The following is a 27,701-nucleotide window of genomic DNA, read 5'->3' as shown; positions in this document are numbered from 1 at the left end:
CTCAGTTTAAGGCCGAAGTCACTTTTAACCAGTGGGAGATACAGCATTAAAACTGGAGTTTATTAGGAAAAAATAAAACTTAATCATAACTACTGTGTGGAGGCACTAGAGGACACCCCAGTAACAGGCAATACTTTTAAACTTCCTTTCTTGCCAGAGAATTGCTTTGCATATGCATTTATCTTGGTGTTGCAAGTTTGAAAAGTTGCCATGCTGTGAGACTTCAGCTTCAGCAGAGGCAGACAAAAATCTTCGAAGGGTATCATCATCTTCTGTTAAGATGGAAAATTGCCTCTTTGGCAATAGCAGCATTTATGGGATAATTAACTTATCCACAGGCTCGTCCTTGAATTCCTCCTCTTTTATAATGTCTTTTGAGACGACAGGCAAGTAATTCAAAGAGCAAAACTTATTTTTAGGTTTAGTCTGAGCCTGAAATAAACCGAGAAGGCTGAGTAGTGTTACGATAAACAGGGAGTAAAACAGAGACAGGAAATAGGGGGTCTTAGTAATGAGTTCCAGGCACTCTTGAAACAGAAAGCCAGAGAAGGCATTACTTGAAAATAGTTTCTCAGTGACAGCTTAATAATTTTTAGCTTGTTATTCAACATTAAAAGGAAACAGTTTCTGTGGATTTATACTATTTTTGAAAGATCCTTTCTAAAAGATCATTTAGCAAGTTAAATTTTTGACGTTTTTAGAGTTACATTGTTCTTGTTGCTAACCGATCTGCTGTTTAAAAAAAACAGATGTTTGGGGGAGAGTCTGAAGTTTATACAGTTGTGTTTTATATATACATCTGTGGGAAGCATTTGGGATAAGAGTGTGGGACAGAGGCAGATTTAGCTTAAAATGCGAACACACATTCAAGATTTTAGAAGTTGAGGGTTGAAAGGGGCGAAGTCACAGCAATATTCTTTAGAACAAAGCGGTGTGCTTGCTTCCAAAAGTTTCTTTTAACCCTGGGAATGTGACTGCTGCAATGGGCCCAAAGCATGGATGGTGAGATTGATATCTACAAGCACTTCACGTGGCTAAAGAGGGTAAGTGATTTGCTGGGCTTTGTTTTCTCTTTGTAAATGCACTTTAACAAATCTTAGTCAGAATTCTCAGCTTTGCGAAAGGGAACATGCTGAGTGCCTCAGACATAAAATACTGTAAGTTTCTTCATGAGAAATGAATTAAAGACGTTTCTTCATGTAGAAGGAAGAGGCTTAGGGAAGGGGGAGAGAAATCAGCTGTCTTTGTCTTTAGAAATGAAGCTCTAGGATTAAACTTTGAACAAATGGCAATAGATTGTAGCAAGTGCTTGTGCTTTCCTGAGATTTTAATACAACAAAGCAAATCCTGCGTGGGAATGTATAGCAAAAAAAGGAGAATATGTTGTTTACCATGTTGTGCTTCAAAATGAAAAACTATTTGAGCTAGTTCACTTAATTCTTCATCACAGTAAGTATACGAGACCTTTTAGGATGCCTTTGTTTTGGATAAAAATGCTGGTACTTTTTTTCCTGCACATTACTCTGATAAAATTATATACTTTTTTTTTAAACAGACAGTGCTATTAAAGTCATAGTTTTGTGATAAACTGTCTGAATATGAATTAACTGTCTGAGATCATTTTTGTCTTCCTATAAAGGAAAAAAGTAGGTTTGTGCAGTTGTATTGTCACCTTGGAAAAATCACTTCATCTTTGTCAGCTTTTAGATTTTTTAGATTCTAAGTATTTAATTTTCCGTGTTTGAAAAATACATGAATGCGATGTGAATAGATTCTCCACAGTATCAATTTATTTAATTACAATATTAATTTAATTGTTGTGTAAGCAGCATACCCTCTCATTATACTTTTAAAATCTGTATGAACCTGTGTGTACTTTTCTTGCAAATTCTACACACACCATTTATGTTAGTGTTTCTGTGTGGCACTGGATTAAAAACACACGTATATATATATGCACATGCAATCTATTTTTTTTACTAGCTGTAGAAGCATAAAGTGTAGGTAAATACTTATATGAAATGTGGTTAGAACTTTAATTTGGGTAGTTTCTTGAATGAATATAAAATATTAATGATATAATGTTAGTCTTTAATAAAAGCTTGAGACTCTTGATGCTAATTTACAAAATATTTTCATCAGGTTCTGAAAACTCTTGCATTTCTGGAGTGTAGATGGGGAGGGAATAAATGGGGAGTGAGTGGGACAGTGAAAGAGAAGAGACAACAGACAGTAGCAGTTGGTAACACTATACTATTAGTTTAACCTGTGCTCTCTACAGTTATAGTTAAATAACTCTTAGTGTTTTTTGCATCACGTTAATTTGTTATTTAAATGAGGTTTTGACTATAGTATGTCTGCCACCTCTGCTTCCCGGTTTAAATTTCATTTCTAAAAAGGTAGGTTTGCTAACAAAAGGCTAAGGTGTGCTGTTATCAGGTTGTGTAGCATTCAGAGTGCACTGAGGTCAATAACACAATGAGAAAGGGCTCAAGAAATACCTTTGGTAACACAGGGTGTCTTTGAGGTTATTTTCAAGTACTGTGTTTAGAAATTATACTGTGTTCAAATGTAGCACAGGCTTTTACAGAAATTAATAATATTATCATAGTCGCATGTAGTTCAAGAGTATCAGTACAGCTGCTTTTCCTTGCAAGCTCTTCAAGGGGGTGAACACATGGGGGAAGGGAAGAACTGAAAATGATCTTGCATTGTTCACAAGGGAACTTAAGCAGTCAGCTCCCAAATTCCTTTGGCAAGTGGTGGGGTTTTTCTAAAGTTGGAACAATCTAAGTTGCTTATTTAATTCTCATGTTTAAGAATCCTAATGTCACACGTCTGGCTCTGATTGTGATAGCATATGAAGATTTCAGGCCCTGCAGTCATGAACTGTTGCTCTTTGGCTGATAATGAAAGTATGAGTACCCTCCAGAGTAACAAATGGCACTTAACAGAGAGTAACTGCAACAGACTTACATAAACCCTTGATGAAATATGCTGAAGCTGGCTCTGATTTCATCATTAATAGAAATCACTTCAGAGACCGGGATCAGTTTTGATGTTGAAATTGGTTGGCTAAGCTAGATTTGTATGGCATCTGCTGCTTGGACTGGGTTAGGACAGCAAACAAAACAATCATGAGATCCAGTTGGGCAAAATGAGAGATACAACTGCTGTTTTCAGATGCTTAGAATAGAGGATCTGGTTTTAAGTAGTAGTCTTATAACATAATGTATCTAGTAGCATCATGCAACAGCAGTGGGGACAAAACAGTATTTAGATTAAATAGAAATAAGTTGTCCTATAATCATAGAATGGTTTGGGTTGGAAGAGGCCTTAAAGTTCATGTAGTTCCAAGACCCCTGCCATGGGCAGGGACACCTAGTAGAAACTAGTCCAGGTTACTCAAAGCCCCATCCAGCCTGGCCTTGAACACTTCCAGGGATGGGGCATCCACAATTTCTCTGGGCAACCTGTTCCAGTGCCTCACCACCCTCATGGTGAATAATTTCTTTCTTATATCTAATCTAAATCTCCCCTCTTTCAGTTTAAAGCCATTACCACTTGTCCTATCACTACATGCCCTTTTAAAAACTCCCTCTCCAGCTTTCTTGTAGGTCCCCTTTAGCTACTGGATAAGGTTTCTGCAAGGTTGCCCTGAAGCTTACCCTTCTCCAGGCTGAACAATCCCAATTCCCACAGCCAGTCTTCATAGGAGAGGTGCTTCAGCCCTCTGATTATCTTCATGGCCTGACATATTCCGATAAGTCCATGTCTGTCTTATGTTGGAGGCCCCAGAGCTGAACACAGCACTGCAGGTGAGGTCTCACCAGAGCAAAGCAGAGGAGCAGAATCACATCCCTTGACCTGCTGATCACGCTTCTTTTGATACATCCTGGATACAGCTGGCTTTCTGGGATGCAGGTACACATTGCAAGCTCATGTTGAGCTTCTCAGCAACGAAGTCCCTTCATCCTGCTCCTCAGAGCTGGTCTCAATCCATCTTCCACCCCGTCTGTATTTCTGCTTGGGATTGCCCCAGCCCATGTGCAGGGCCTTGTGCATGGCCCTGTTGAACTTTGTAAGGTTTGCACAGGCCCACATCTCCAGCCTGTCATGGTCCCTCTGTATGGAATCTGTTCCCTCCAGCATGCCAACCGCACCACACAGCTTGGTGCTGTTGGCAAATGTGCTGAGGGTGCACTCAATCCCACTGTCCGTGTCACCAACAAAGATGTTAAACAGCTGAATGCTACTCGTCACTGGTCTCCACTTGGACATGGAGCCATTGACTGCAACTCTTTGAGTGTGACCATTCAGCCAGTTGCTTCTCCACCACACCTCAGCAATTTCCATTGGAATTTCTTGATGTTAACATGACCTATGACAAGAACAGTGCCGAGAATGGGACCCACAAGGATCATCGAGTCCATCTCCTGTCCCTGCACACGACAACCCCACAGTTCACACCGTGTGTCTGAGAGTGTTGTCCAGTCTCTTCTTGAACACTGTCAGCTTGGGACCGTGACACCTCCCTGGGGAGCCTGTTCCAGTGCTCCACCACCCTCTGGGTGAAGAACATTTTCCTAATGTCCAACATAAAACTCCTGGGCACATCTTCCTGCCATTCCCTTGGGTTCTGTCATCCATCACCAGAGAGAAGAGTTCAGCACCCACCCCTCCTCTTCTGAGGGACCTGTAGGCCATGATGATGTCTCAGTCTCCTCCAGGCTGAACAGATCAAGTGACTTTAGCCACTCATCCCATGGCTTCCCCTACAGTTCTCTTAAAGTAGTTGGTAAGCAGTTTGTGAGAAGTATTTCGCAGATAACTAACTGATGTTGGGTTCTTTTACAAGGACTGAGTATAAATCTGTCACTGTTAAAAGTTTCTTTTGCAAGCTAAGGAACCTGAGACACTCCCCACACCTGCAGCTGAAAGTGTGTCATCTCTAGCAAACTTTCTTTGGTTCTCCCAAAAGATTTGGGTTAGGGGGTTCACAAAAAATTTCATCTGTTGTTCTGTTGCGTTATTCTTATCTATCTGGCCTTAATTGGAACACACCATTCCAAATAAAAATGGCACAACCCCCATTTTGGTACTTAGGCATGTAGGTATAGCCACAAATAATTAACAAACATCACAGATGTAATATTTACTACAAACAGTATTACAGGCTTTCTAAGGACGCTGTAAATTAACTGTGCTGTTGGAACTGCAGTGGATGGTCTGTAGCAAAATGGAAGGCCTCTTGCCTTTGGAAACTTTATACAGTGGTATCTTGTTCTGAAAGATGCCTTCACGCAAAATGAAAGGCAACTGAGGGCTCTTGTAGCTTGCCGTAGACTTACTTTGTGAAGGGCATGCAGCACAGAGCTGATGGCTGACCTGGGAAAGGTATACATTATTCTTATGCTTTTCTTTCTTCTGGATGCTGTTCATAACCTGTACTAGCAAGAGGTGGAGCAATCAAACCCATGCTGTAGCCATTAAACTCATGATATTGAGGATGAATCTTATGACTTTGGTAAGGGTGTCTTCCTTTAAGTAATGTAACTGCAGGAGAAAATAGGTATTAGGAAAAATTATCCGGATAAAATATAAATGATTGATCAAAATTCTTTTTTTTAAAGAGATTTACCTGGCTCTGTCCTTACGTAAATTCAGTAAATGAAGCAATTTCAGACTTTATGCTGTTAGCTTCTTCAAAGTGACTGCCACTGTCAGTGAACCAACAAGGAACAACAGCAAAGAGAAAATCCTGTTGTTGCTTTATTAATTGCCTTCAGATGAAAGGCAAGAATTATAGATTCAGAAATCATGTTCCAGCCTTCTCCTTCTCCTCAAGTACACTGAATGAATGTACATATATACAGATGGGTGTGTATCTGAGGTAGCACTAACATGTCAAGAGATTAAAGTTGTATTATTATACATCCATAGTAAGAAGCCAAAATAAAAATGTTTACTGTGTAGGCTACTCACTCATCACTACATAATAGCAACTCCTGTGACTCATAACATCAATTCTGCTGACCCAAAAGACTAATAAAGAGATGGAAAGTTCATACTCTTCTAAGTGTTATCAACTCCGAATAGGCTAGAAAAAGTCTTGTAGTGTATATTTTCTTGTTCTGAAATATGATACTAGGATCTCTGTGCTGCTAGTAGTTTGTGGGAAAACTGACTGGTTGGGCTCTGTGGCTATATGCCTTATTTTCAGTTTCTAAACTGCAACAAAAAGCAATACATCAAGCATGTCCCTAATCTTTCCAATTAATGCAACTATTATAGTTGCCACAGGCATCTTATTCAATTATCGGTGGAACTGAAGGTGATTCATGTGACTGAATAAGAAGAGAGGAGGGTTATGACATAATCTGTCTTCTAAAAGAGGCAAGCGACTTGTTGAAAAAGCTCACAAATCACCACTCGAACTCACTGCCAGGTTTGTTTTCCCAGCTCCTCCCTCTTCCACAGCCCAACATGAGATCCATGGTACTAGTGACAGATTTCTGTGTAACAGCTTGCTGATCAACTTCAGAAGTTGGTATTTTTTGTTTTAAAATGAGCTGTATTGGAGATTCTTTGAGCTGAAACTGAAACAGCACATGTGAGAAGAACATAAACTGGCCTGTATTCGATTTTATTACCTTGTGTATGGACTTGCTTTAAGGGGCTTACTTTGAGAGGCTATTGAGATTGAGCTACAAGTTCTGTTACAGAAGTTTGTGAACAGACCATCTGTGCAGAAGCACTATACAATGATTGTAGTTCTGTTCTGACAACAGGCTATATTCTGAATTGTTTCCTATTAAAATAACATGCAAGAAAACTTAACTTTCCATTCTTACTATTCTCTGAGAAGGCTGTTGAAAATAAAGATAGCTGAGTTGATCAAACTTTTCTTCCCTTTCTTGGCATATGCTTTTATACTTTTATTCATTTTCCCTATTTTAAATTAAAGCTATTAAATCATACTCTGAAGTCTGATTTTTTTTGTGTCCTGTATTCTGGAGGAATATTTCAGTCTTTTTCTTGGAAAATGGCTCTGTAATGACTGGACCATGTACGCGATACTTAGGCAGTCAAGTTCCCAGCAGCTAGCAATATTATATTTGGGTTGGGGTAAAGAGCATGCTCCAAAGACAGTTTTGGAAACTAAAGATGAAGAAGAAATTGAAGCAGGTTATGGAATGCAAAAGCCTTTTTTTGTGTCTTTCTTTCATTCTTTTAATAGAACCAGGAGCAACGGTTTATTTGGAGTTGTTTCAGGAAACATTTTATGTTAATATCTGATGCAATCTGATGCGCATTAAACTGTATCCAAAATCTCTATGGAGACTACAATACAGGTACTTCAAGAAATCACTTTGCAGCTCCCTTAGAACAAATATTTATGGTATACGTGTGCCTTTTCATCTGCAGTGGTACTACCATCAACGTAGTTTCAACCACCTTGCCTCAGCATATCTTTCCTTCTGCTTTGTTATCATGTGATATCATGAACTGTTTTACATGTTTCATGCAATTTCTCTCATTCTTTCTTTATAAGAAATATAATTAACATATTTAGCTTAGACTTGTGGAGCCAAGGTAATGAGTTTTGGTCTTTAAGGCTACGTCTTCTGAAATAACATATCTGTGGAAAATCTTTGTGATTCAGCCTTTTGGTCATGTGGTTGCACAAGTCCAATGTTTGTTGTTTGTGAGCTCTTGCACCAACTCGAGTCGTCTGTAGTCTCATGACTTTAGTTTTATAGGTCATATATTCAGTTGCTGCTGGTACGTGCGATATCTAACTATACTTGCTCGGTTTCCTCTCGGTACGGACTTTCACAACTGCGGAATGCACTCCAACCATCCACAGATGGCCTTGGTTCATGTTACGTTGTTTTATCTTGTCTTATGCATGCCACAAAGATTTCCCAAGTCTTAAAACAACTGCTGCGTGTCAATCAGCCACTTTTATTTAGCAGATTATTTTCTGTCTACTGTACTTTGTTGTACTTATCTGAGCACACTCCGGCTGATCTACTGGCAGGGTTGTGGGTTTTTTTCCTTCCCCCTTTTCTGTTCACACAAGTGTGATTCGGTGGCTTTATGTGGATATTGAGTACTGGAGTTCCAGCAGAGGATATTTCAGAGTCACTCAGTGCAACAGACACCATTGGAGGCTATACCTTTGGTAAATGTAAGTGTAGTAAAATATCTTATTTGTGATTGGGTGTTGAACTAATCCGTAATTACTGATTATATAAGATGCTGAACTCTGTTTTGCATTCATGACAGATTGATTACGTAAAAATGTGCTGGCAGTAAGGCAACTCTCTATGCTTGTAAGGCTGGGGAGGGGGGAATGGTTACACAAGTGGTTACAGGTATATTTCTTAAATCTGGCATAGGAAAACAGCAAATGACAGCAGCAGAACGGATGCCAAATCTGTCTGACTAGACGATCTTCATCACTAGCTTTTGTTGTTAAGAAGATCTTTTCCTTCCTAGCAGTGTGCTGTTTTTCCCTGAATGCCTGATGTTCTAGGTGCAAGATAGTTTTCGTTACCATTGTGTGAGCCAGAGACAAACTGCGGAAAGCCTGTGGGCTCTCCATTGAGAAAACTCATTTAATGGTGTGTAATGGAGTTTTAACCCTAATGGAAACCTAACTGGCAAGGCTAAAGATTTTGAATTCTAAAGTACAGTATAAGAATTTGCTCTGCAAGGGGATTAACAACTCAGGCAGAGTGGCTGGCAGTATGTTTGAGGATGCATAGCTGAGCTCAAAGAATTATCTAGGCAGACTTACAGAAACGCATGTTGTTTACTTATGGGCATTCTTTATTTTCATTATAGTACTACAAAAGTTAATAAAGGATGAACTCTTAAGACCACATGGACTGACAGACTGACCAAATTTTAATACAAAGGGTTAAACTGAAGGTGCGTGTTTTTTATAAACACAGTAGAGGGGTCTGGGGGTATGTCTGGGTGTGGCATTTTAAAAATAAAAGTTAATAATTTTTAGAAATAAAAATTACATTCAAATGCTATGAAATACGGAAAGAAATCTTAGGAGATAGGAATTATGTAAAATGAAAACTAGTCAGGAGAGGGAGAGGGAGTAAAAGCACAATTCCTTTAAGGGCATTATGTACTTACACAGTGCTACTATAAAATGTATTAATGTGTCTGAGACCTCTGTGTATAAGTTATGCACCCAGATGTGCATATTTAGAGCCATTTCTGTAAGGTCTTCAATCTTAGTTGGGCCTTCTATAAACTGGTAAAAAGCTAGTGAGAAAAGTATATTCTGATTAAAGATATTCTTCTTTTGATCAGCGCTGGTAAGTTGTGGAGTGAGGTTCTACACATTCTTTTCTTCATTGCTCTCGTTGACCCTTTAAAACAGCGAATAAGGACCAAGCGTAGTGAATTTGTAGGTGATTCTAGTTAAGCAGAGCCTTGCAGCCATGCTAAAGGACATGATAAAAACTTAAGAAGAGCCCAGTACACAGGAAAACAGTATAAATAATAGGACGCAGTTCAGTATAGACTTGTGTAGGGTTATATATTTAAGCAGAAACAATAAGTAAACACAGGATGAAGAACAGTATGCTGGTGAAGTAAGAGTATTAACTTTTTAATTTTTTGAAAGTTATGGGTCCTAGACTGAAAGTATATCAGTGTTAATATATGGCTGGCATGAAAATAAGTATGCCCAAGGGTCTGTGAAAAGGTTTTTTTCCACTCTTGGTATTTTCAGCTAGAGTCCTCTGTTTACTCTTAGGTACTTAATTTCAAAAGTCAAGGAAAAATTGGTAGAGAGGAACCAAAGGAAAGCCACAAAACAGATGCTGAAAAATTAACCTGTGAGGAGGACAGGAAAACTCCTGTTTTTTTAGCCCAAAGAGGAACATGCTAATATAGAGATCTACGGTCTTCAAATATATAAAAAATTTCTGAAGCGAAGGACCTTTTTCTTATCCGTGGTGTTATGATAAGAAACAGTATGTTGAAGTTGAACAGATGATGATTCGGGTTTGATGTTTATTTTAATGTTCTAATGATGGGTAGCTAAGAAGTAGATTATCTGGAGAGGCTGAGTAATCAATTTCTGGAAGTCTCTAGGAGTGGGCATGACAAGAATATTGTAAATAATAATCTGTCCTAGGATGGAATAACGAACCAGATGACCTCTTCAGGCACCTTTCAGTCCTGTTTGTTGGTGTCTTTGTGATTCTCTCAATTCCTAGATAAGGGTGCCCAGCTTCTGACAGCTCAGCTTATAAAGATGTCACACTTAGATCTAGTTCAGCACTTTATGGCTTTTGGTTGGATAAATATTTGATTTCTTGATTTATATTAATTAACATCATGTTTATTTTCATCCTCTGTTTTACATTTGGGCCCATAGACCTCAGTGAAGATTAAGAAGCCATTAATATATTTAATATTAAAAACATACAATTCACAAATGTTCAGTTGAAAAAGAAAGGACAGTTGGGGAGGGAGAATCATTATTATATTGGTGCCATTGTACAAACAACTATAAATGAGTAGTCAGCTGCAGACTGGTGTAGTTGAAGAGAACTCAGTGAAGCTGGGTACTTGGCGTTAGCTGGAAAGCCAGCCAAAGTGGTTTATTCCCCAGCAGAAATGCTTTGCCTGCGATGGAGCTGGGAAATGAGCCACTAAGGGCTCATGTTACTTTTGATGCTTTAAGCAAAGAGCTCCCTTCCCACAGCTGCACAATGTTTTAGTTTCAGGATGAAGCTGTGGGACTCTTCTGAACTTCTAAATATAAATCTGCAGGTTTGTTTGTTGTTGTTTGGAGCTTTTTGTTTGATTGCTTTGGTTTTTGTTTGGTTTTTTGTGTGTGTGTTTTGTTTTGTTTGTTAATTGTGGTGTTCATCTCTGGAGTATTAAAATTCATGGGAAATGGGACATAGTAGTTAGGAATGGGCTATGTTAGAAGGTCTTGCTCCTTAGAGCTCTTTAGAAATCCATAAGTGATTACATGGCTAGAATAGCTCCTGAATTTGATAATTTAAATAATCTGTTAACTGCTAACAAAAAAAAATAATCAGTTGTTTCTTTCCTAATTTCTAGGAATAGTATAATACATATGACAATCTTTACCATTGAAAAATAAACATCAAGGTTCCTTGACATTTGCAAAACACTGTTGAGACCAGATATTTCAAATTAAATGTTTTATGTCTTGATAAGATGGTGTTTCCTAATTAATTTCCTAATTTGCTAGAAAATACTAAATCTATTCTTATACCATTATTGATTACTGGAAATAGAAAGTAATCAAAATCCATCTAAAAAAGGTACTACAAAAGGGTTAATGCATAGGAAATACAGTTTTGATCCATAGACACATTTTACATCCATTTAAAATAACTATCACTTGAATTTTTAATATTAGCTGCAAAAATTCTCATAGCACTTTTTTTTCCCCTCAGTCACAGGCGAATCATCATTCCTCTAATAATGAAACTTATCAAGAAAGATTGGCACGTTTAGAAGGGGATAAAGAGTCGCTCATATTGCAGGTATGTCTTAAAGAGAACATTGTCTATGTAGTTGGTATTCAGTGAATAAATGCTGAAGTGACAAGAGTATTTTCAGTTGAACAAATGTTAGCAAGTCACCAAATCTAACTGATATTCAATCAGGATTCATTTATAATTTATATAGTCTATGTGATTGTTTTTGTCATGGGGTAACTGGGTAAAGGAGAGGGGAGTAACAACAGTAAGATTGAGAAAAATGATAAGGGAAATAAAACAACTTAAAGCAGTGAAGTCCCAAGACAGTGCTGTGGTGGTGGTTCTCATTCATGGTTTGCTAGGTTGTACCAGCTGATTTTCTAGGTTCTGCATGCCACCATTTTTAATTAACTGGAAGACTGGTAGGCAGAAAGAGCTGATATTTTTCCTGCTTGTGTACTGTACCAAAGTTGCTTTACTTTATCCAAAAGTTTAAGGGGAAGTAAATGGATAAAAAGAAAACATGACAGTGAAATGCATGCCTAAGCTCTTCCAGGTTTCCCATTTCTCAGTTTACCAAGTCTTTTTCAAACAGATGCCGTGTCCCATGTAAGTTTTTCTCCTGTCGAAAATGTATGTTGTACAACTTAAAATAATAAAACCTATTTTTTTTTTTTTCTGGATATTTTCACTATTACTAAACTGTATGTTAAATGCTTTTTAAAACTGAAGCTGGAGATTCTTTAAATGGTCTTTGCATATACTTTCTTTTTACACTTACAAAAGCATATTATAAGCATATATGTTTATATCAAACAAAACTATAGTGGGTAGGTGTCCTCCCTACTTTCAATTACTAGTTTCTGTAAGCATGTTTTATCCTGTATGTTCTGTTCTCACTTGTGATAATTTACTGAGCAGAATTCTCACTGCTGTTTTTAAACAAACAATAAAAGGTTTGTGAAACATAAGTTTAGGCTTAGTTGGATTTTTTTGTTACTGTTAAACTAAAATTTCTATTACCAAATTTAGGAAAAAAAAAAAAAAAAAGTCCTGAATGAAAAACCAACTTATGGTTGGAATTTTAGTGTTTAAGTGTATGCTGCAAATTCCCTTTTTTTCTGATGGAGAATCAGGTTCAGAGAGACAATGTCACAACTGTGATTTATTAGAACAACTTTTATTAATCGAGTGGTTATTAACTGTCACATCTTGATTCACTCAGTACATTCACTTCTCACACAGTTCACTCACACATGAGCAACTCATAATTGGAGCAACAATTAGGAGACCAAACCCAGGTGTTTACTCAGAAGCAGAAGGTTGTACTGATGCACCTGTGGCTGTGTCCCTGAAGGACTTTGTTTCAACACACATGTGTAAGGTCCTGTAATCTTTGTCTGCGGGTTGCAGCCGCTGCCGTCTTGGATGTGGTTCATGCTACGCAGCTGGATGGTGGTGGTCATGTGTGATGGTGGGCTTGTACAGATTTGGCAGAATCTTGGTGCTCAAAGTATATCAGCTTTTGAGGATTTAACAGGACAGCTACTCTGCAGTGCTTCTAAGTTCCTGAAGACTGCTCGAGGCTATGGATCAGTATGTACATTTCCTGTCTTTGTGCTGCTGATTTTTAGTAAGTATCCAACCAACTAGGTACCCAAAAAGTGCAGCTGGCCAAACTCACAAAAAAGGGGTTTTTATAACATAGTGTGAAGACTTGCCTAGAGTTTTTTCCAAAAGAAGTGGAGGAAAATCAGATGTAGAAATTGTGTCTCTCTTGCCTTTTACTTTCATCACACCCCCATCAAATCAAGAGGCTTAGCCAATAGTTATGCATTTTCCTGTTCCACTGCACAGTGTTGAAGTAGAACTCTAAAAACCCCAGGCAAATAAGGTGGATGAAAACCTCAGTCTGGTAGATGAACATTAACAACAACAAGGTGCCAAGGTGGAGCTGGGGTCAGAACCTGGTTCTGCATATGCTATCTAGGCAGTGGAATATGAGGAACACAGGCAAATCCCATGCTGAGGTTACAGTGGCCTGAGGGAGTCTACGGGTACAAACCTGCCTTCTGGGTGTGACTATTGGCACAAAGGACGAGAAAGTGATGAGAAACAGGGCATCTCTGTTCTACAGTTCGTGTTGCATTGTGCCAGTGCCTGTGGTCCACAGCTGGAATCTGTAGGGAGTATGGGGCTGGGAACACTCCAGTCCTGCATCAGACTTGCTACAGAAGCTGCAATACAAGGCACCTTGTCATGGCTGCAGATAGTGCCCGTGATCTTTGTTCCCCAGGATGTGTCAAACTGCACCTTGAAACCTGTTTCCACTCCTCAGTCTGTAGTGGAGGCTGGAAATACTAGAGCAGCTGGGATCAGCTAGGGCACCTTCTTACAGCTCAGTGCCTGTGTAGAGGAGCTAATATACTTCTTTAGGTGTTGGTTTGTTTGGTTTGTTGGGTTTGTTGTTGTTTGTTTGTTTGTTTGTTTGTTTTTCCCACAAAGATATTTTAAATCTTTATACTACTTGATTCTTAGCTAATTGTTCAATATGCCCCACTTTTATAGGTACTTACAGAAAATACATTACCTGTGGGCTGACTTTTGTGGGTGTTGCACTATTATAAGCAAGACAGACTTGCCAGCGTAGCATACGCTGGGGTTATGTTGTGTGTGCAGCCTACTGAAGAGTCTGGCAGATGTGATCCTGAACAGAGGGGAAAATATGATCTCAAAGTGGCTAATGTGCTCTCAGCCCAACTACTGGAACATCCAGCACATGCTTCTAAAGCTGCTAAGGTTTTACTAAATTCCTTTACAGGTCACACTTAAGAGACAGAGTTTTCCTTACAGGACCCTTTAAGTAGAGCTTGTTTTCTTTCTCTGAAACCTGCATCAGACTGAAGGAGAGGATTCAGTTTGTTTCTTCTTGCTTTCTGACCTCGCAGGGTTTGTGTGTGTGTGCCATCACTCATTTAATGGGAGCAAAACAAAAAAGGAGATAAACAACAGACTTCCTTGTGGGGAGTTCTCCCCCTGCCCCAGCTCGGATGTGTCCTCCTGCCGTCTGCCTCCACCCACTCCTTCCTATCATCTCTCTCCTAGAGCCAACTACTTTAAAGGCATAAAAAGGCATAAAAATAAATAGACCTTTTTTCCTATTTCTCTGTTCCTTTCCCAGGCGTGCTTGTGATTATGTTTGCAGGTAAAACAAATGCAGATCAGCCAGTCTGCAGCTTCCCTGAAGTGAACTCGGTTGTTCATCAGTTGGGTTTTAGAAATGCTGCATAGTGGCTACATCTTAAAGAATTCACTTCCACATATTGTACTTGTTTTTTTAACTCTAAATAAAGGTGTTGCAGGGTTGGATGTGAGAGCATAGATAAGTTTTCGTTAATGCATTTCATTCAGAGTTTAAACACCTAAGGTTGCTTTTTTTGTTTGAGATAACATTTTTCTAGTATAATCAAGGCTTTTAGATAAATAAATAGTAAAAATGAATACATGAAGTGTATATGCTGCTTAACATAGGAATTAATACTTGTTTTTCTTCACATCTTTCTAATGTTACCCTGAGTGTAATTTTTTCAGCTTTGCAAGCTTTGAGTTCGGCTGCTGGGCTTTTCTTATTACGTCCTCACTGGTCTGTACCACCATTCCCACAGTTCTTTACCAGTATTGCTTATTGTTTCTTTTCCTGGGATTCATTGTCTGTATCTCACTTCTTTTGCTTTCATGTTTTGGCTTGCAAAGCCTGGGAATTTTTCTTGGAATAGAACTTTGCCTCTGCTAAAACATGCCTTTTACTCATTGCATTCCTTGTAACTTCAAAACGCTTTATTGATAGGTAAGCTGTGTTTCTGTTCTTGTAAGAAGTAAAGTAATTGGTTGGTTTCCGAATGAGCAGTTTTATTGTTTATCCGTTTTAGGGAGTGAAATGCCAATGGAACCTGAAATGGCAAAGCATGCTCCAAAGCCACTTAAAATGTTTTTAGTATCCTATGTTCTTGTTTGTTGCATTCTCATTTTTCAGACTTCTGCATGAACTGACTCAGGCTACATATAAGTAGTCTTCCAACTCTTCTAGAATGCTCCTTTTATATATATATATATATATATATATATGTATATAAAAACAAAATGATCAGCAGGTGGGGAGGGGCAGAGGGCGGGGTTGAAGCAAAACATAGGTAAGACTGAAAAATTGTCTATCTTGATAGAACAGGTTGTTCAGCACACAAAATCATTAAGCCTCTGGGGACTTTAAAGAAGGACTTGCTTTTAAAAATGTGCATTTGGATGTTAATTGTATAAGGTAATTGAAACTTATTTACAGTCAGTTCGGTAGCATTGTGCTTCTCTTCTCAAATTACAGGTGAGTGTTCTTACAGACCAGGTGGAAGCTCAAGGAGAGAAAATCCGGGACTTAGAAATCTGTCTTGAGGGGCATCAGCTGAAACTGAACGCTACAGAAGAAATGCTTCAACAGGTAAAAATCTGTGTTGGAAAAAATATTGCATCATCTTCTCCGACAGAGGGGTGAACATATATGGTCAGCTTGCCTGCATGTGTGAGTGACTTTGGCAACAAGATAAAACAGGGAGAAAAAAGCCTCTTTTATTGTTCTCTTGCCACTTTGCACTTTTTTTTTTTTGCAAGAAATGTTTCTTTGTTTTCTTATTGCAGAAACGTTTTACTGCCTGGTTGCATAATACTGTACGTGGCAGCATGTAAAATGAAACTATTGTGTCTTATTTGTACTGTGCTGACGAATTAAGTTTGGACATGGTTGAGTAACTGGTTAGACAGGTTAAATGTATCTAATATATGTAGGAGTTACAGAATTAAGAAGTTTTATTTAAATATCTTCTATTTTCATCTGACTTTGAAGCTGAACAGGTACAAAGTTGAAATTAACTACTGTCTCAGCTTTGATTCGATAACAATTTTTGCTTAATTTAAAAGCTTTCCCCTTATTTTTGAAAGAAAATTAAGATATAAAGATGTATTTTTCTTTATTTCAATCAACAGTTTCAGATTAATTTTTTGCTCTTTCGTGTTTTATGTTGAGGGAGCACAACAAATGATAAATTCAATACCTCACATTACATGTGTTACTGCAGAGCTGGTGGGTCTGTCAATGCACAAGAACTTTCCCAGTGCTGTTTTCTGTTATTACGGGTGCAGATCACCCACTGGTAATACAGTACATAGATCCCTCAAAATCTACACCAGAAACCTGCAAGATAGATAATGCTCTTGATGAACTTCCTCCCCCCACCCAAAATGTTGTGTTATAGATTTACTCTTTTAGTCTATGTGCAATACACACTTCTTTCTCTGAACTATTCATACCTTTAAATTATGCTTGCGTTAATCTACATAAACTTATTTTACTATGGTAAGGATCCATATATGTAAAAGTAGCAGTTTCTATAAGATAAACTTGTATCCTGAGTCTTTTAAAGTTATAGTTTTCTAAGCTTCTCTACAAAAAAACTTGTTCTTACACAACTTTTACAGCCCAAAATGCCTTCAGCCGGGAAAAGCTTTATTCTCAAATGAGGGGACATTTTTTAAAAATGCAAATAGTGAGTGCATTTAGTTTTTCAGAGAGATCTGAAGCGAAATTCAAAGAAAGGTAACTGTTAAAATTATGAAAATCTGTTTTCAAACTTCAGGAAGGCATTCACAATAGAGTGTACAAGTTTCCTGTTTCAGTCTAAAACTAAATGGTTGTTCTGTGACTTCTGCTAAAACTGTTTATTGTTTCTCTGACTTAAAATTTTCTGCCCTGATTGTCTTCTGAGGAAACCGTGAATTTAAAGCTCGATTTAATAGGACACTGAAGCATCTGAAAATATAATATAATACACACGTACATTGCTGTTTCAGTGAAAATGTTTGAATCTACCTGTCTGGCATTAACCACATGCACAAATTGCTGACAAAGCTGATCCTAAAGGGATAAGCTACAAAAGTCTGTACTAAAGCTAAGGAAGTCAGAGAATCTCCAAATCTGTTTAACATAAACCTTAAATTTGCATTTTGAGATCACTTTGGGAGGTTGTAATTTTTGTCAAATGGAAGTAATTTCAAATTATTTTATTTTCTGTACATGTGTTAGCAATAAGCTCAAATTTCTTGATTCTTTTGTATCGTAGTTTAGAGGTCTTGCATTTGAACATAACTTACAGAAATATTGACAAGCGTGCTTGTTGATTGCTAAATTCCTGAGTGACTGATCTCTCACGTTTACAGCATATATGATAGCTCCAGGTTTGGTTTGGTTTGCTTTTTCAAAAGAAAGATTTATCTAGGCCACAACTTGGTAAAGATTTGTGTTTCATTTTAATCCTATGAGTTTGTCCATTTGAACTTTGCACAGAGACAGATGTAAACAAACGCATACGCTTAGTATTTTAATTTTAGTGTGAGTGATGTATTTTCAATAACTGAGCCAAAATTAAAAAATACATCCAGTTTAGAACTGAGGTACTTAAATTTATGTTCTCACTGGAATGAGAAAAAATGATGTTGAGTTATTTTAGTTTTGTGAACAGTAAGAAGATAAAATTAAGTGAAATAGTAGAGGATGAGGAGGGACAGGTAGTCATGGTGTCTTTCTCACATGGTTTACATCCCCCAGTAGACAGTAAGATATGGGAAACCCAAGTTACCTTTCTCAAAATCTCAAGTCAGAGAAATTATACATTTATTATGGCTCAACAGAGGGCCCTATTTCCTATAATTTATTTTCAAGGTTCTTTTCTCAGTTCATGTTGTTGAAAAGATTATCCTCTGCAGGGAATGAGCTGAGATTTGGAGAGAAAAGAATGACTTGATAATGTGGTGATGATGACGTTCGTGTGAGATATGTGGCCAACAGGCCTTCTTGCAGTTAATTTGTCAAAAGTAGAGTGAGTATCTGGCCTGAGGGACTTCAACAGATTGATGGATCAGTCAGGTTTTGGTGAGAGTTGGGTTCAGACGTTCTCAGCCAGCAGTTGCCAATGTCCTATATGAGTGCTCATGATGCTTAACAGAGAGATAAAACATACTGCAGTTGTCACTGAGTTTTTCTGGTCAGAAGTATCTAGTGGGTCACTCAAGACAGCATTTGTTTATTTTTCCCATAAACTAATGTATTTCTAATAAGAAAAAATAACCTAGTGCTATGTACTTACATAAATCATCTTTCTTTTCAGAAAGACTTCTATTATCTTCCTGAGGTCCATGTATGTCATGGTTTAACCAGAGCTAGCAATCAAAGCCACGATAGCCACTTGCTTGCCCCCACATCACCTCCCCCTGGCCCCCTTCTCAAAAGGGAGAAACTTGGGTTTTTACCTTTGTGAACTTAAGTCAACTGCTTCTTCTAAATGGAAAATGGAACATTAAAGATACTTGCCCTAGCTTGAAAAATCTCTAATGTATATTGGTAGAACTAAGCTAACTGCAGTATGGATGTGCGTATTGTTTGCTTATCTGGGAAACCACATACCTGAGTCCAGGATAAGCCCTGTCTTCTAAATTTTGGGAACCATGAGAAAAGTGACTCTTAATTAATTCTGTGCCCAAAATGCTACAATAAAAACAAAAATCATACATTTTGTTGAGATAATTTAATGAAGATCCCCTTTCTGTTGTGGAGCTGCCAGATATGTAATGCTGCCCTGCAAAACAGTTTTTGCTGAATCTGTGCTAGCAGAGACTTGTCCACTTTGTCAGGGTGGGGTTACTGGCTAAAACTCTTCTGGCTTATGATTTATGCACAGTTGTTTTGAACCCTGCTACAAAGTGATCATGGAAACGCTTTGGAAGCAACAGCTAAAATAAACTTTATACAAATGACATAAAATGGCTGTTCAGCAGTTAGGGTGGGCATCCCGAGTGAGAAATAATAGCAACAGGCACTGCTGCTGCTTTGCAGAAAATCTTGATTCTTCATCACTCTCAGAGAACAGTGCAGGGTCCCTTAGTCAAAATGTGAGCTTCCAAGAAATGGGTCGAGCCAATCTAAAGGCCACTGCTACAAATAGGAGAAGCCCTCATTCTCCTTTCATCCTTCTACCTGTTCTCAACCATCTGCTTCTGCAACTTATTTTATACTGACTCTCATGCTCATCAGACATTTTTTCTCAATGTCTAGGAGGAAACTAACTTTGGGTTTAAAAAGAAGGGGATGTTTCCCTGCTGGGTTAGTGAGCTGATACAGCTCACAGAAGAGGTCAAGGTGTGGCATAAGGACAATGGTGAGATGTGCATTTGGCCTGGCTGTTTATGAAACCACAGCCAAAGAAAATATGGCTCAGCAGCATCTGAGAAACAAGAGAATCCTGTGTAACAGATGCAGAGATGCCCTGGTGTGCACAGCTACAGATAATGCTTGTGTGTTTTCATGAGATGTGGTGCTTATGGTGTCAAACTCAACACTTTGCTTTTGTAAGGATATTTGTTCCACTACAGACTCTAATGAAGGAAAAGCATTTTTCACCTTGAAGTTGTTTGCATTTTCTTTCTTTTAAACAAAGTAGGTCTTTTGAAAACTCATGAAAGTCAATGGTAAAATTTTAAATCAGTCCTTAAGTTCCTCTCTGGGACAAGAAGCACATTTCCCTGGTCATCCTTCATAGTAAATGTTAAGAGAAAATTTTCTGGAGCATGACTGGGAGCGAGACGTCTCACTGAATTGCCTTCCAGTGGTATCTCCATCGCACATTGAATGTGTAAAGAATATGGAAATGCCAGCCTGTGTGAGTAAGTTCCTGCTTTGCACCTTAGCACATTGTAATTAATGTATTGAAATAAAACAAACCAACTAAAACAAAACAAAATTAAAAAAAAAGAGAGAAAAACCACAAACTCCTAGAATTACCCTATGAAAACAATTTCTGCTGTCACAGTCCATTTCCAGTATATCAGCTGCTTTAAAATGTAAAATTACAGCCAATTTAAGAGAAGAATGATGTCTAAATGTCTTGTTCTAAGTTAGTTTGTGGCATTTCTAAGTGCTTTATTGCAGTCAATTTTAAGAAATAAATATTTTTGAAGAGAAGAGAGAGGATTTTGAACATCTGCTATGTTAGCCTTAGGGGAACCTCCTATCAACTTGCTATCAACTTTTCTTTCATGTGTACCATGTACAAATGTAGAACAGCATTGGAAAGCAAAAGTGACTTTTGCTCTATAAAGCAGCCTAAATTGTCCCATAAGACAAAGTACCAGCTGTGCATAATGTAAACACATCGGTGTTATGGAATCTGTGCTGTCTGTTTGGCAGCTATGTTAAGTCAGGTTGAAAAGTGAATTTCCTGCACGTACAGATTTCACTCCACGGTTCTTTTGAGTGCATTTGTTATGGTAATTCTCCTGAGTTGGGATAGTTAGCTACCTCTTTGCTACTCCAGCGCTACACTGGATTTATATGGCAGATACTAGTCCCTATGGTAGCTCTGTGGCATAAAATGTAACAGCAGACACTTTGCCAGTTAGAGTGCTGGTCTGTGTGGACATGTCTCTCCTGTACCTGACCTGTATCAAATCCTACATGTGGTTGGATTCTGTGTTTCCATCTTATTTCTGACACATAGTTGCAAGAAGCAATCCAGAGAACGCCTGTCTGATGGCTGCATTGTGTAAACGTGGTTGTGTCCTCTATCAAGTAAATTCTGTTGTAAAGTACAAAGCACTTGGCTTTAGGCTTCCTTCTGTATTAAAAATACACATGGAAACTAAAATGCTTGGATGCAAACAGGAGTGAATTTGTGTTTGTTGCATCACTTTATGGCCAACTTCTGCCTGAGTGCGAGGAGCAGGGACAGTGGGGCAGCCAGTGCCCATTGTGAGGCACAGTGGAGAACTATTTAAAAACCAGTGGGTTAAAAGAATGCAGGGAGGAGCTGTACGAGAGTAGGAACTTGAATCCAATGCAGTCTAGTGTGTACCTGTTCTGGTTTTGCAGTTGTCTGATACTCAGGGGAGCCAGAATTCTGTCTTGAAGAGTATAAATCTGGTATGTATCTGTTTGCTTCTCAGGAACTTTGCTGGCTGGCAAGGATCATTCCTTCAGCTTTCAATTGCCTGAGTTATCTGATCTTAGATGAATTTCAGCACTTGTTTATAGCATGCAGTAACTTCTTTCCAGCAGCTAGCTCAGTGTTTCAGAGTTTGAAGTGTGCTCTGTGAGGCATTCAGGTCCTGAGTGTGCTCTCAAGTCGTACAGCTTATCTATACAGGTGAGCATTACGCTGCTTTGTTATTTTACAGTTAACGGAGGCATGAATCTGCTCATCGGGCGTATGCAAAGGGCTGTTCAAACTGGCAGCGCAATGGGAAGTTCTGTCCTTTCCTTTGCTTAACTATATTATGGGCAAATGGTGATTTGGAGGGCTGTAATTCACTCTGTGCCACTGACTTGCACCACTTCATGGTGATTACACGTGGACATTGCTCTCAGCTGTGTTTTCAGTTAAGCAAATATCTTGTTTCTACCACAGCTGACACACAGCACTTGAAAAGTGCAGTCCTCATTAGTGGTGGTTCTTGCTGAATTTTGCTTACCAGGTAGGTAACTTGGTCAGTCTGTCGGTCTCTACTATTTTAATAAGGGTGAAAAGTATGAAATTCTATAAGTGTTGTATTTTGTACAGTGCACAAGTGCAAAATTGGATATTTGGGGTATTTTTCCTCCTACTTAACTAAAATCTTACTTATGGTTTCTCAATCGGTGTATGGCATAATTGTTTCTTCTGTTTTGTGGAGTGCTGAATATCCTGGAATCTTCTGTGCTGGCAGCATAGAATAGTGCAGTGTCCTATTCCTCAGCTATTTTCTGTTGTATTACATTTTATAAGGATTATGTATTTCCAAGACAACAAAACGTGAAAGTGAGATATGTAGCATGTGCTTCAGTTTCATTGAGAATATTGAAAAGCATGATTAAATATTTTAAAAGTATACAGTGTGAATCTTAAAACTACAGTTGTGTTTACAAATAGTTTACTGTTTATTCATGTGTCTTGTACCTGCATATCGTAGCTTCTGTGTGACTTATCCTTGTACTTATTCTACTCTAAAGTAGCTTTTTTCCCTTAGTTTTCAGAGTTAAAAATTTATTTAAAAAAAAAAGAAAATATATTTGATAAACTAATTTATAGTACATTTTAAAATCAAAACCAAGTATGTAGTTTATAAATAAGATTCCCTAGAATATGTTCTATTTCTGTTCTGTACTTCAGCTCTTTAAGATCCTCCTAAAGCTGCTACAGTCCAAATTACTATTTTGCATGTCTTATATTATCCTTTTTGCTTTAAAACCAATAACATAAATTTGTATTTTCTTTTTGTACAATTGCATATTTATTCTGGCTGAATTCAAGTTGCATCATACCACTGAAATACACTATAATTTCTCTGTAACAAAATGGGTCACATTCTTAATGAGCTGTTCACTGTGAGCATCTGCTTGAAGATGAAAATAATTGCTTCCAGATGTTACCATTTCAGGAGGGGACATTTACTTTAAAGGGCACTTTCTTTCAAAGCAAAAGTTAGACTCTCTAGATGCAAGAGACATTGTCAGCTGTTTTAAATCAGTGTAGCTCCCTGGAAAACAAACGAGGGATAGTTAGCTATTTTGTCTATTTTAAGGCAAGAGTTTTATGCCAGTTTACACTAGCTGGGAATCTGATTCTCCAGCTGCAGAGAAAACAGTAAAAATCTGTTTGACTTGGTAAAAAAACCCAACAAATAAAAAGTCAGCTGCCTTTGTGCTCATTTATACCAGGCAGCACCTTAGTGTTCACATGGAGCTACTGAACTCAGAATGTGAGGAGTAGGGTATTACTCTCCATTGCATAACTAAGTGTAATTTGGGAGCCTATAGAAAAAATAAGGAGTAACACAAGATGGTGCACTCAAAGGATAGATCTTTTGTTAAAAATCACTAGGGGATTCCATGTCTCTTTGCCTTATTAAGAAATCTTCCTCTTGTATCGTGGAACACCATGTCAGTGTCGGAAAAAAAAGTCTGCATGTTGTTTCAGTTCAACAATGCATAGAGTTGGTCCATGTGGCCAAAGTCACTTCAGCCTGCTCGCTTTTCTGACGTTCAGTGGCCTTATTTCACACCAAAGTTCTCATTTATAGCTATGTCTTCATCTGCAAAGTCTGCTATGTTAACAGCTGTATGGTTCCTGTTCCAATCTGGAATGGGCTTCTGGAACTCATGCAAATTGGTGTGTTTCTGGAAGATAGAGGAATTTGTATTTTCAGTTGTAATTTGTAATCACCTTTGTAGAAAGCAGCTACTAGTGGGATTTCATTAGGTGACTGCTTCTTCGAGTATCTCAATAAAAAAGTGTCGAGGGTTTTGATTGTGGGGTGACAATAAAACTGTGGCAGATGTATTGTTAACCTCCTCTCCCCACCCTGCTTCATCCTTTAGCCCCTCCCTCTCCCCTCTTCCCACTCAGGACAGGCGATCGGGAGGGAAAGGACGGAGAGAAGAGAGTTGGAAAAATTAAAAATGTTTTACTAAAGCTACTGATAAGAATAGAGAAAATAATACAAAATATACAAAACCAATCTTGAAAGTCTCAGCAACTGCAGAGCCGGCACCCAAAGTCCTGGACTGGACTCTGCAGCCAACCGGAGCTGGATTCAGTCTGTCACTAGGCCTCAGTTCACAGGGACGACTATCAAGGTCCTCTCCTAATGTCAGCCATAAGGAAAAAAGAAAAGGGAAAAGGATGAGATCCTCATGATCTCCCACTTTTATATGAAGTATTCACGTGAATGGGATGTTATACTCAGTTGGTCAGTTTCTTGGTCGCCTGTTTCTCGTTGCCCCTCTATGCTTAGCAATGGAATGCGAGGTTATTGATATGTTTACCAAAACATGTATCTGGTTCTCCAGGAAAATGCAACTAATATGAAGCTTTAGCTGACAGGCAAATTCACTAAAAGAGAAACTTGTTTTTTAACAAAACCAGGACAAAAAGTCAGTGCGCTATCTTTTCCTGATTAGTGCTTGATTTACTTCATTCGGGGAAAAAAGAAAGAGGCTACATTTCTGTTTATTTTCCCATCCATACACAAATATAATTGTCAATGTCAGCAGGAATGGGCATGGCACTGGGAATAGTGGGTGGCTTAGATAATTGGTGTTGCAATGCAGATGCACGTTTAGTACTATTTTAAATTTGGACAGTATTCCCCACCAGACTGAAACAATTTACGTGTAAAGCAGATTTGGGTTCCAAATAAACATTAACTATATAATTTTTAAAATTTACTTTGTGGCTTCCTTGGCTCTACGCCATAGTCTACAACATATGATACAGTTTGTGGAACTGCTGAGAAAAGGGTGATGGACGGGGCAGTTTCTGATCACTCAATAATGTCAGGATAGATCCAGAATAACTTCTGTTAAGTCATTTCTATGTAATTCAAAGCAGAATCTGCTGTGATTCCTCAGTGCGTTTCATATGATCAAAACACCACTGTGAGTTATGAGTTGCCATAAAATTTTGCAACCATTTAGAAACCTACATTCTTTTGCCAAAATTAATTAAGCACTTGGAAACTTATGTATTGATTTTTTTAGTAAGGCTTAAACTCCTGAATGGATTTTTTTCTTCTTTGAAAACAGAGGCCATCAGAAGCATTTTATATATCTAATACACTCTGTTAAATTTTGGAAGATTTTTTGCTTTTGCTTTCTGAAAACTGAAAGACGCGATGAAGGTGTGACTATTGAATGTTTTCCAAACACAGTGATATCACTCTGTCCAAAGTGTGCCTTTCTCTGCAATCTGAAACACAACCTTGGTGCACACAAGCAAAAGTCATGGCCGCTTGTTCCTCCTTTACACTGTTACTCATTTTAGACACTGCCTTTTAGAGTCCGGTTAGGGCATACACTGTTCAATCACTGCTGTTCTCTCCATGGTGTGTAGGCTTCAAAAGTTAACAAGTACTACACGGTGTAAACTTTCATGTACTTTTAGCACGCCTGAAGAAATACTCCTTGTCTTTGGCACTCTGTTTTGGTTAGGGTGCTCATTCTGTAATAAAATGTTTCATTGTAATACTAAAATGCAGCTTTGTCTGATGAGTATTTTAGGAAGTAGTGAACCGGTTTGTAATGTGTCACGTGAAGGTCTCTATGGCATTTTGCAGTTTATGTTTGTTCAGCCTTAGTAATGTTTTCTGATTTCATGTGTCACCCAGGGATTAACTTTGCCACATTTTCTTGAGATGGGGAGTGAGACACAGTGGTTTAGTGATTAACACAGGAGATCGCTTAGGTGAAAATAGCTGCAGAACCTGAGAAACACACAGTTCAAACAGTTCCAAGTGTACACACCATGAAAAGAGGTAGAGAACTTCGCTTTCACATGAATTTGCCAATCACTCCGTTATTTAGATTTTAGTTAGTTTTTCTTCTTGTAGTAAACACTTAAATATCTTGCTGTGGTGTTTTGTTGCATTGTAAAGCACTAGCTAGTGTGAATTTTGAAGATAGTAATTTTGCTTTTGTATTGAAAGCATTAAACACTGGGGTAGAGACTTTTGTAGGGGTCCGCCAGTAAATCACATGGCATTCTGTCAGTGTTCAAACAAATAACTGGAGAAAATGTTCTCCTTTGGTTTCAGGAGTTGCTAAGCCGAACATCACTGGAGACTCAGAAATTAGATCTAATGGCTGAAGTTTCAGACCTGAAGATTAAGCTGGTTGGTATGGAAAAGGAACAGAGTGAATATGAAGAGAAACAGAACAAAGCTGAGGTAAGTTTCTTTCATTAGCTTGTTTTATTTATTTTTTTTTCATTATATGTCTATGGTATGCTGTCATACACCTGGACTTTAGGCTGAAATCATCAGCATGCAATAGCCTTTTCTGTGCTTACAGCACAGTCTGTATCACTGGTGCTGTGAATTCAGTGAGGAATATGATTATGCATTTTTGGGATGTGGTTTCTTTTCCCCTCTCTCATTATACTTCAAAGGTTGCTGTTTGGCTTTAATCAAGGCACAAAGTCCCTTCCAGAAGCCTACGTTACAATTGGTGTTCACTTAACCCTTTCCTTTCCACAGCAGCTGCACTGGCCTGGCTATGTGAGGCCTTCCATAGCTCTTCTCTTTCTTTGTTCATGTGGCAGAGAAGACTGTCAACTCAGTAGTGTCAGGGGTGCTGCAGGTTATAGAGACCCTTTCTCATTTTAATGTGTTGATGGCACTTGGGAAGGAAAGGTGAGGAGCAGGGCATTTTCCCCAATTGAGCCTTTCCCCTTGTGGTTACATAATAAATAGAGAAAAAAATATTACTTGCATTGGAGGAAATTCTAATCTTTACTCCCCTTCAGATGTGGTGAGTTCTGGACATCAAAGCAGCTTTGGTTTTTACTGTGCTTGTTAAGAAAGAGAGTGTGAAACAGGGAATCATATGAGCAACATCCATTTCATGGTAGTGAACAGCAGGTGGGAACTGGGAAGGGAAGTGATTATGGAAGACAGTAATTCACACGAATTGCCATGTGTTGCCTTACTCAATGGTCCTGTACAGGGACCAACTAGCAGGAAGGATTACCTGGCAATGGAGATTTATTAGGGCTGCGTCTTGGTCCAAGATTTATATGTTGTTGACCAAAAAATACCCCACTTTCCACATTGATTTAGGAGAATTTGAAAACCAGGCAGTGTTAGAAAACTGTTTGCCCTCCATAATGTTGCTAGTGGAATATTTGATATCTGTGCATAAGTAATTTACCTGCAGTGACATAATATGTTTGGGGTGTGTTTGTTTTTTCTGACTTATTTATCCTCTGAAGTTTTCTTTAGAGATTAAAAGATAGCTTGAAGAGTGCAATTTCTGGCAGAGGTTGCAAGCCAGAGAGGCACCAGCTGCTGTTGTTACCAGCTGTGACCTTCTGCTGCTCTTTCCCCCACAATTGTCAGTGTCTTGTCTACAGAAAGCCTAAGCACTCACTCTCATACCACCTGAAAATCTAAACAGGTCTGTGCAGATGGCAGCCACCTTCCTCGGGGCCTTCAGCGCCTCCCATTCATTACATGCTGTCAAATACTGGGACCAGGCTACTTCAGTGTTCATAGGACGTGCAGAGTCAGCCTGACTCCTGGAAAGCAGCAAAGCTTTTGAGTGTATTTGCATTAACAGGACTTCCCAGCGCCCCATAG

General features: G+C 38.5%; 1 protein-coding gene across 50 annotated transcripts in view; it reads left to right on the top strand.

The window, feature by feature from the left end:
* PPFIBP2 (PPFIA binding protein 2) overlaps window positions 1-27,701 on the top strand; it is a 113,193-nt gene that overhangs the window by 51,080 nt on the left and 34,412 nt on the right. For 30 of the 50 annotated variants that reach the window (XM_065066237.1, XM_065066232.1, XM_065066235.1 and 27 more), the window contains 3 exons: window positions 11,472-11,561; window positions 15,874-15,987; window positions 26,160-26,291. In XM_065066237.1, coding sequence (XP_064922309.1) covers window positions 11,472-11,561; window positions 15,874-15,987; window positions 26,160-26,291 — 336 coding nt within the window. Of the gene's footprint in view, window positions 1-196; window positions 1,044-1,135; window positions 1,158-7,990; window positions 8,195-11,471; window positions 11,562-15,687; window positions 15,814-15,873; window positions 15,988-26,159; window positions 26,292-27,701 lie in introns of those variants that run through there. The other 20 variants (XM_065066284.1, XM_065066262.1, XM_065066280.1 and 17 more) reach the window with 15 other exon arrangements.

This window comes from Columba livia, chromosome 5, assembly GCF_036013475.1.
Source record: "Columba livia isolate bColLiv1 breed racing homer chromosome 5, bColLiv1.pat.W.v2, whole genome shotgun sequence".
In the NCBI taxonomy this organism is placed as follows: Eukaryota; Metazoa; Chordata; class Aves; order Columbiformes; family Columbidae; genus Columba; species Columba livia.
This window is presented reverse-complemented; position numbering and strand designations above follow the sequence as displayed.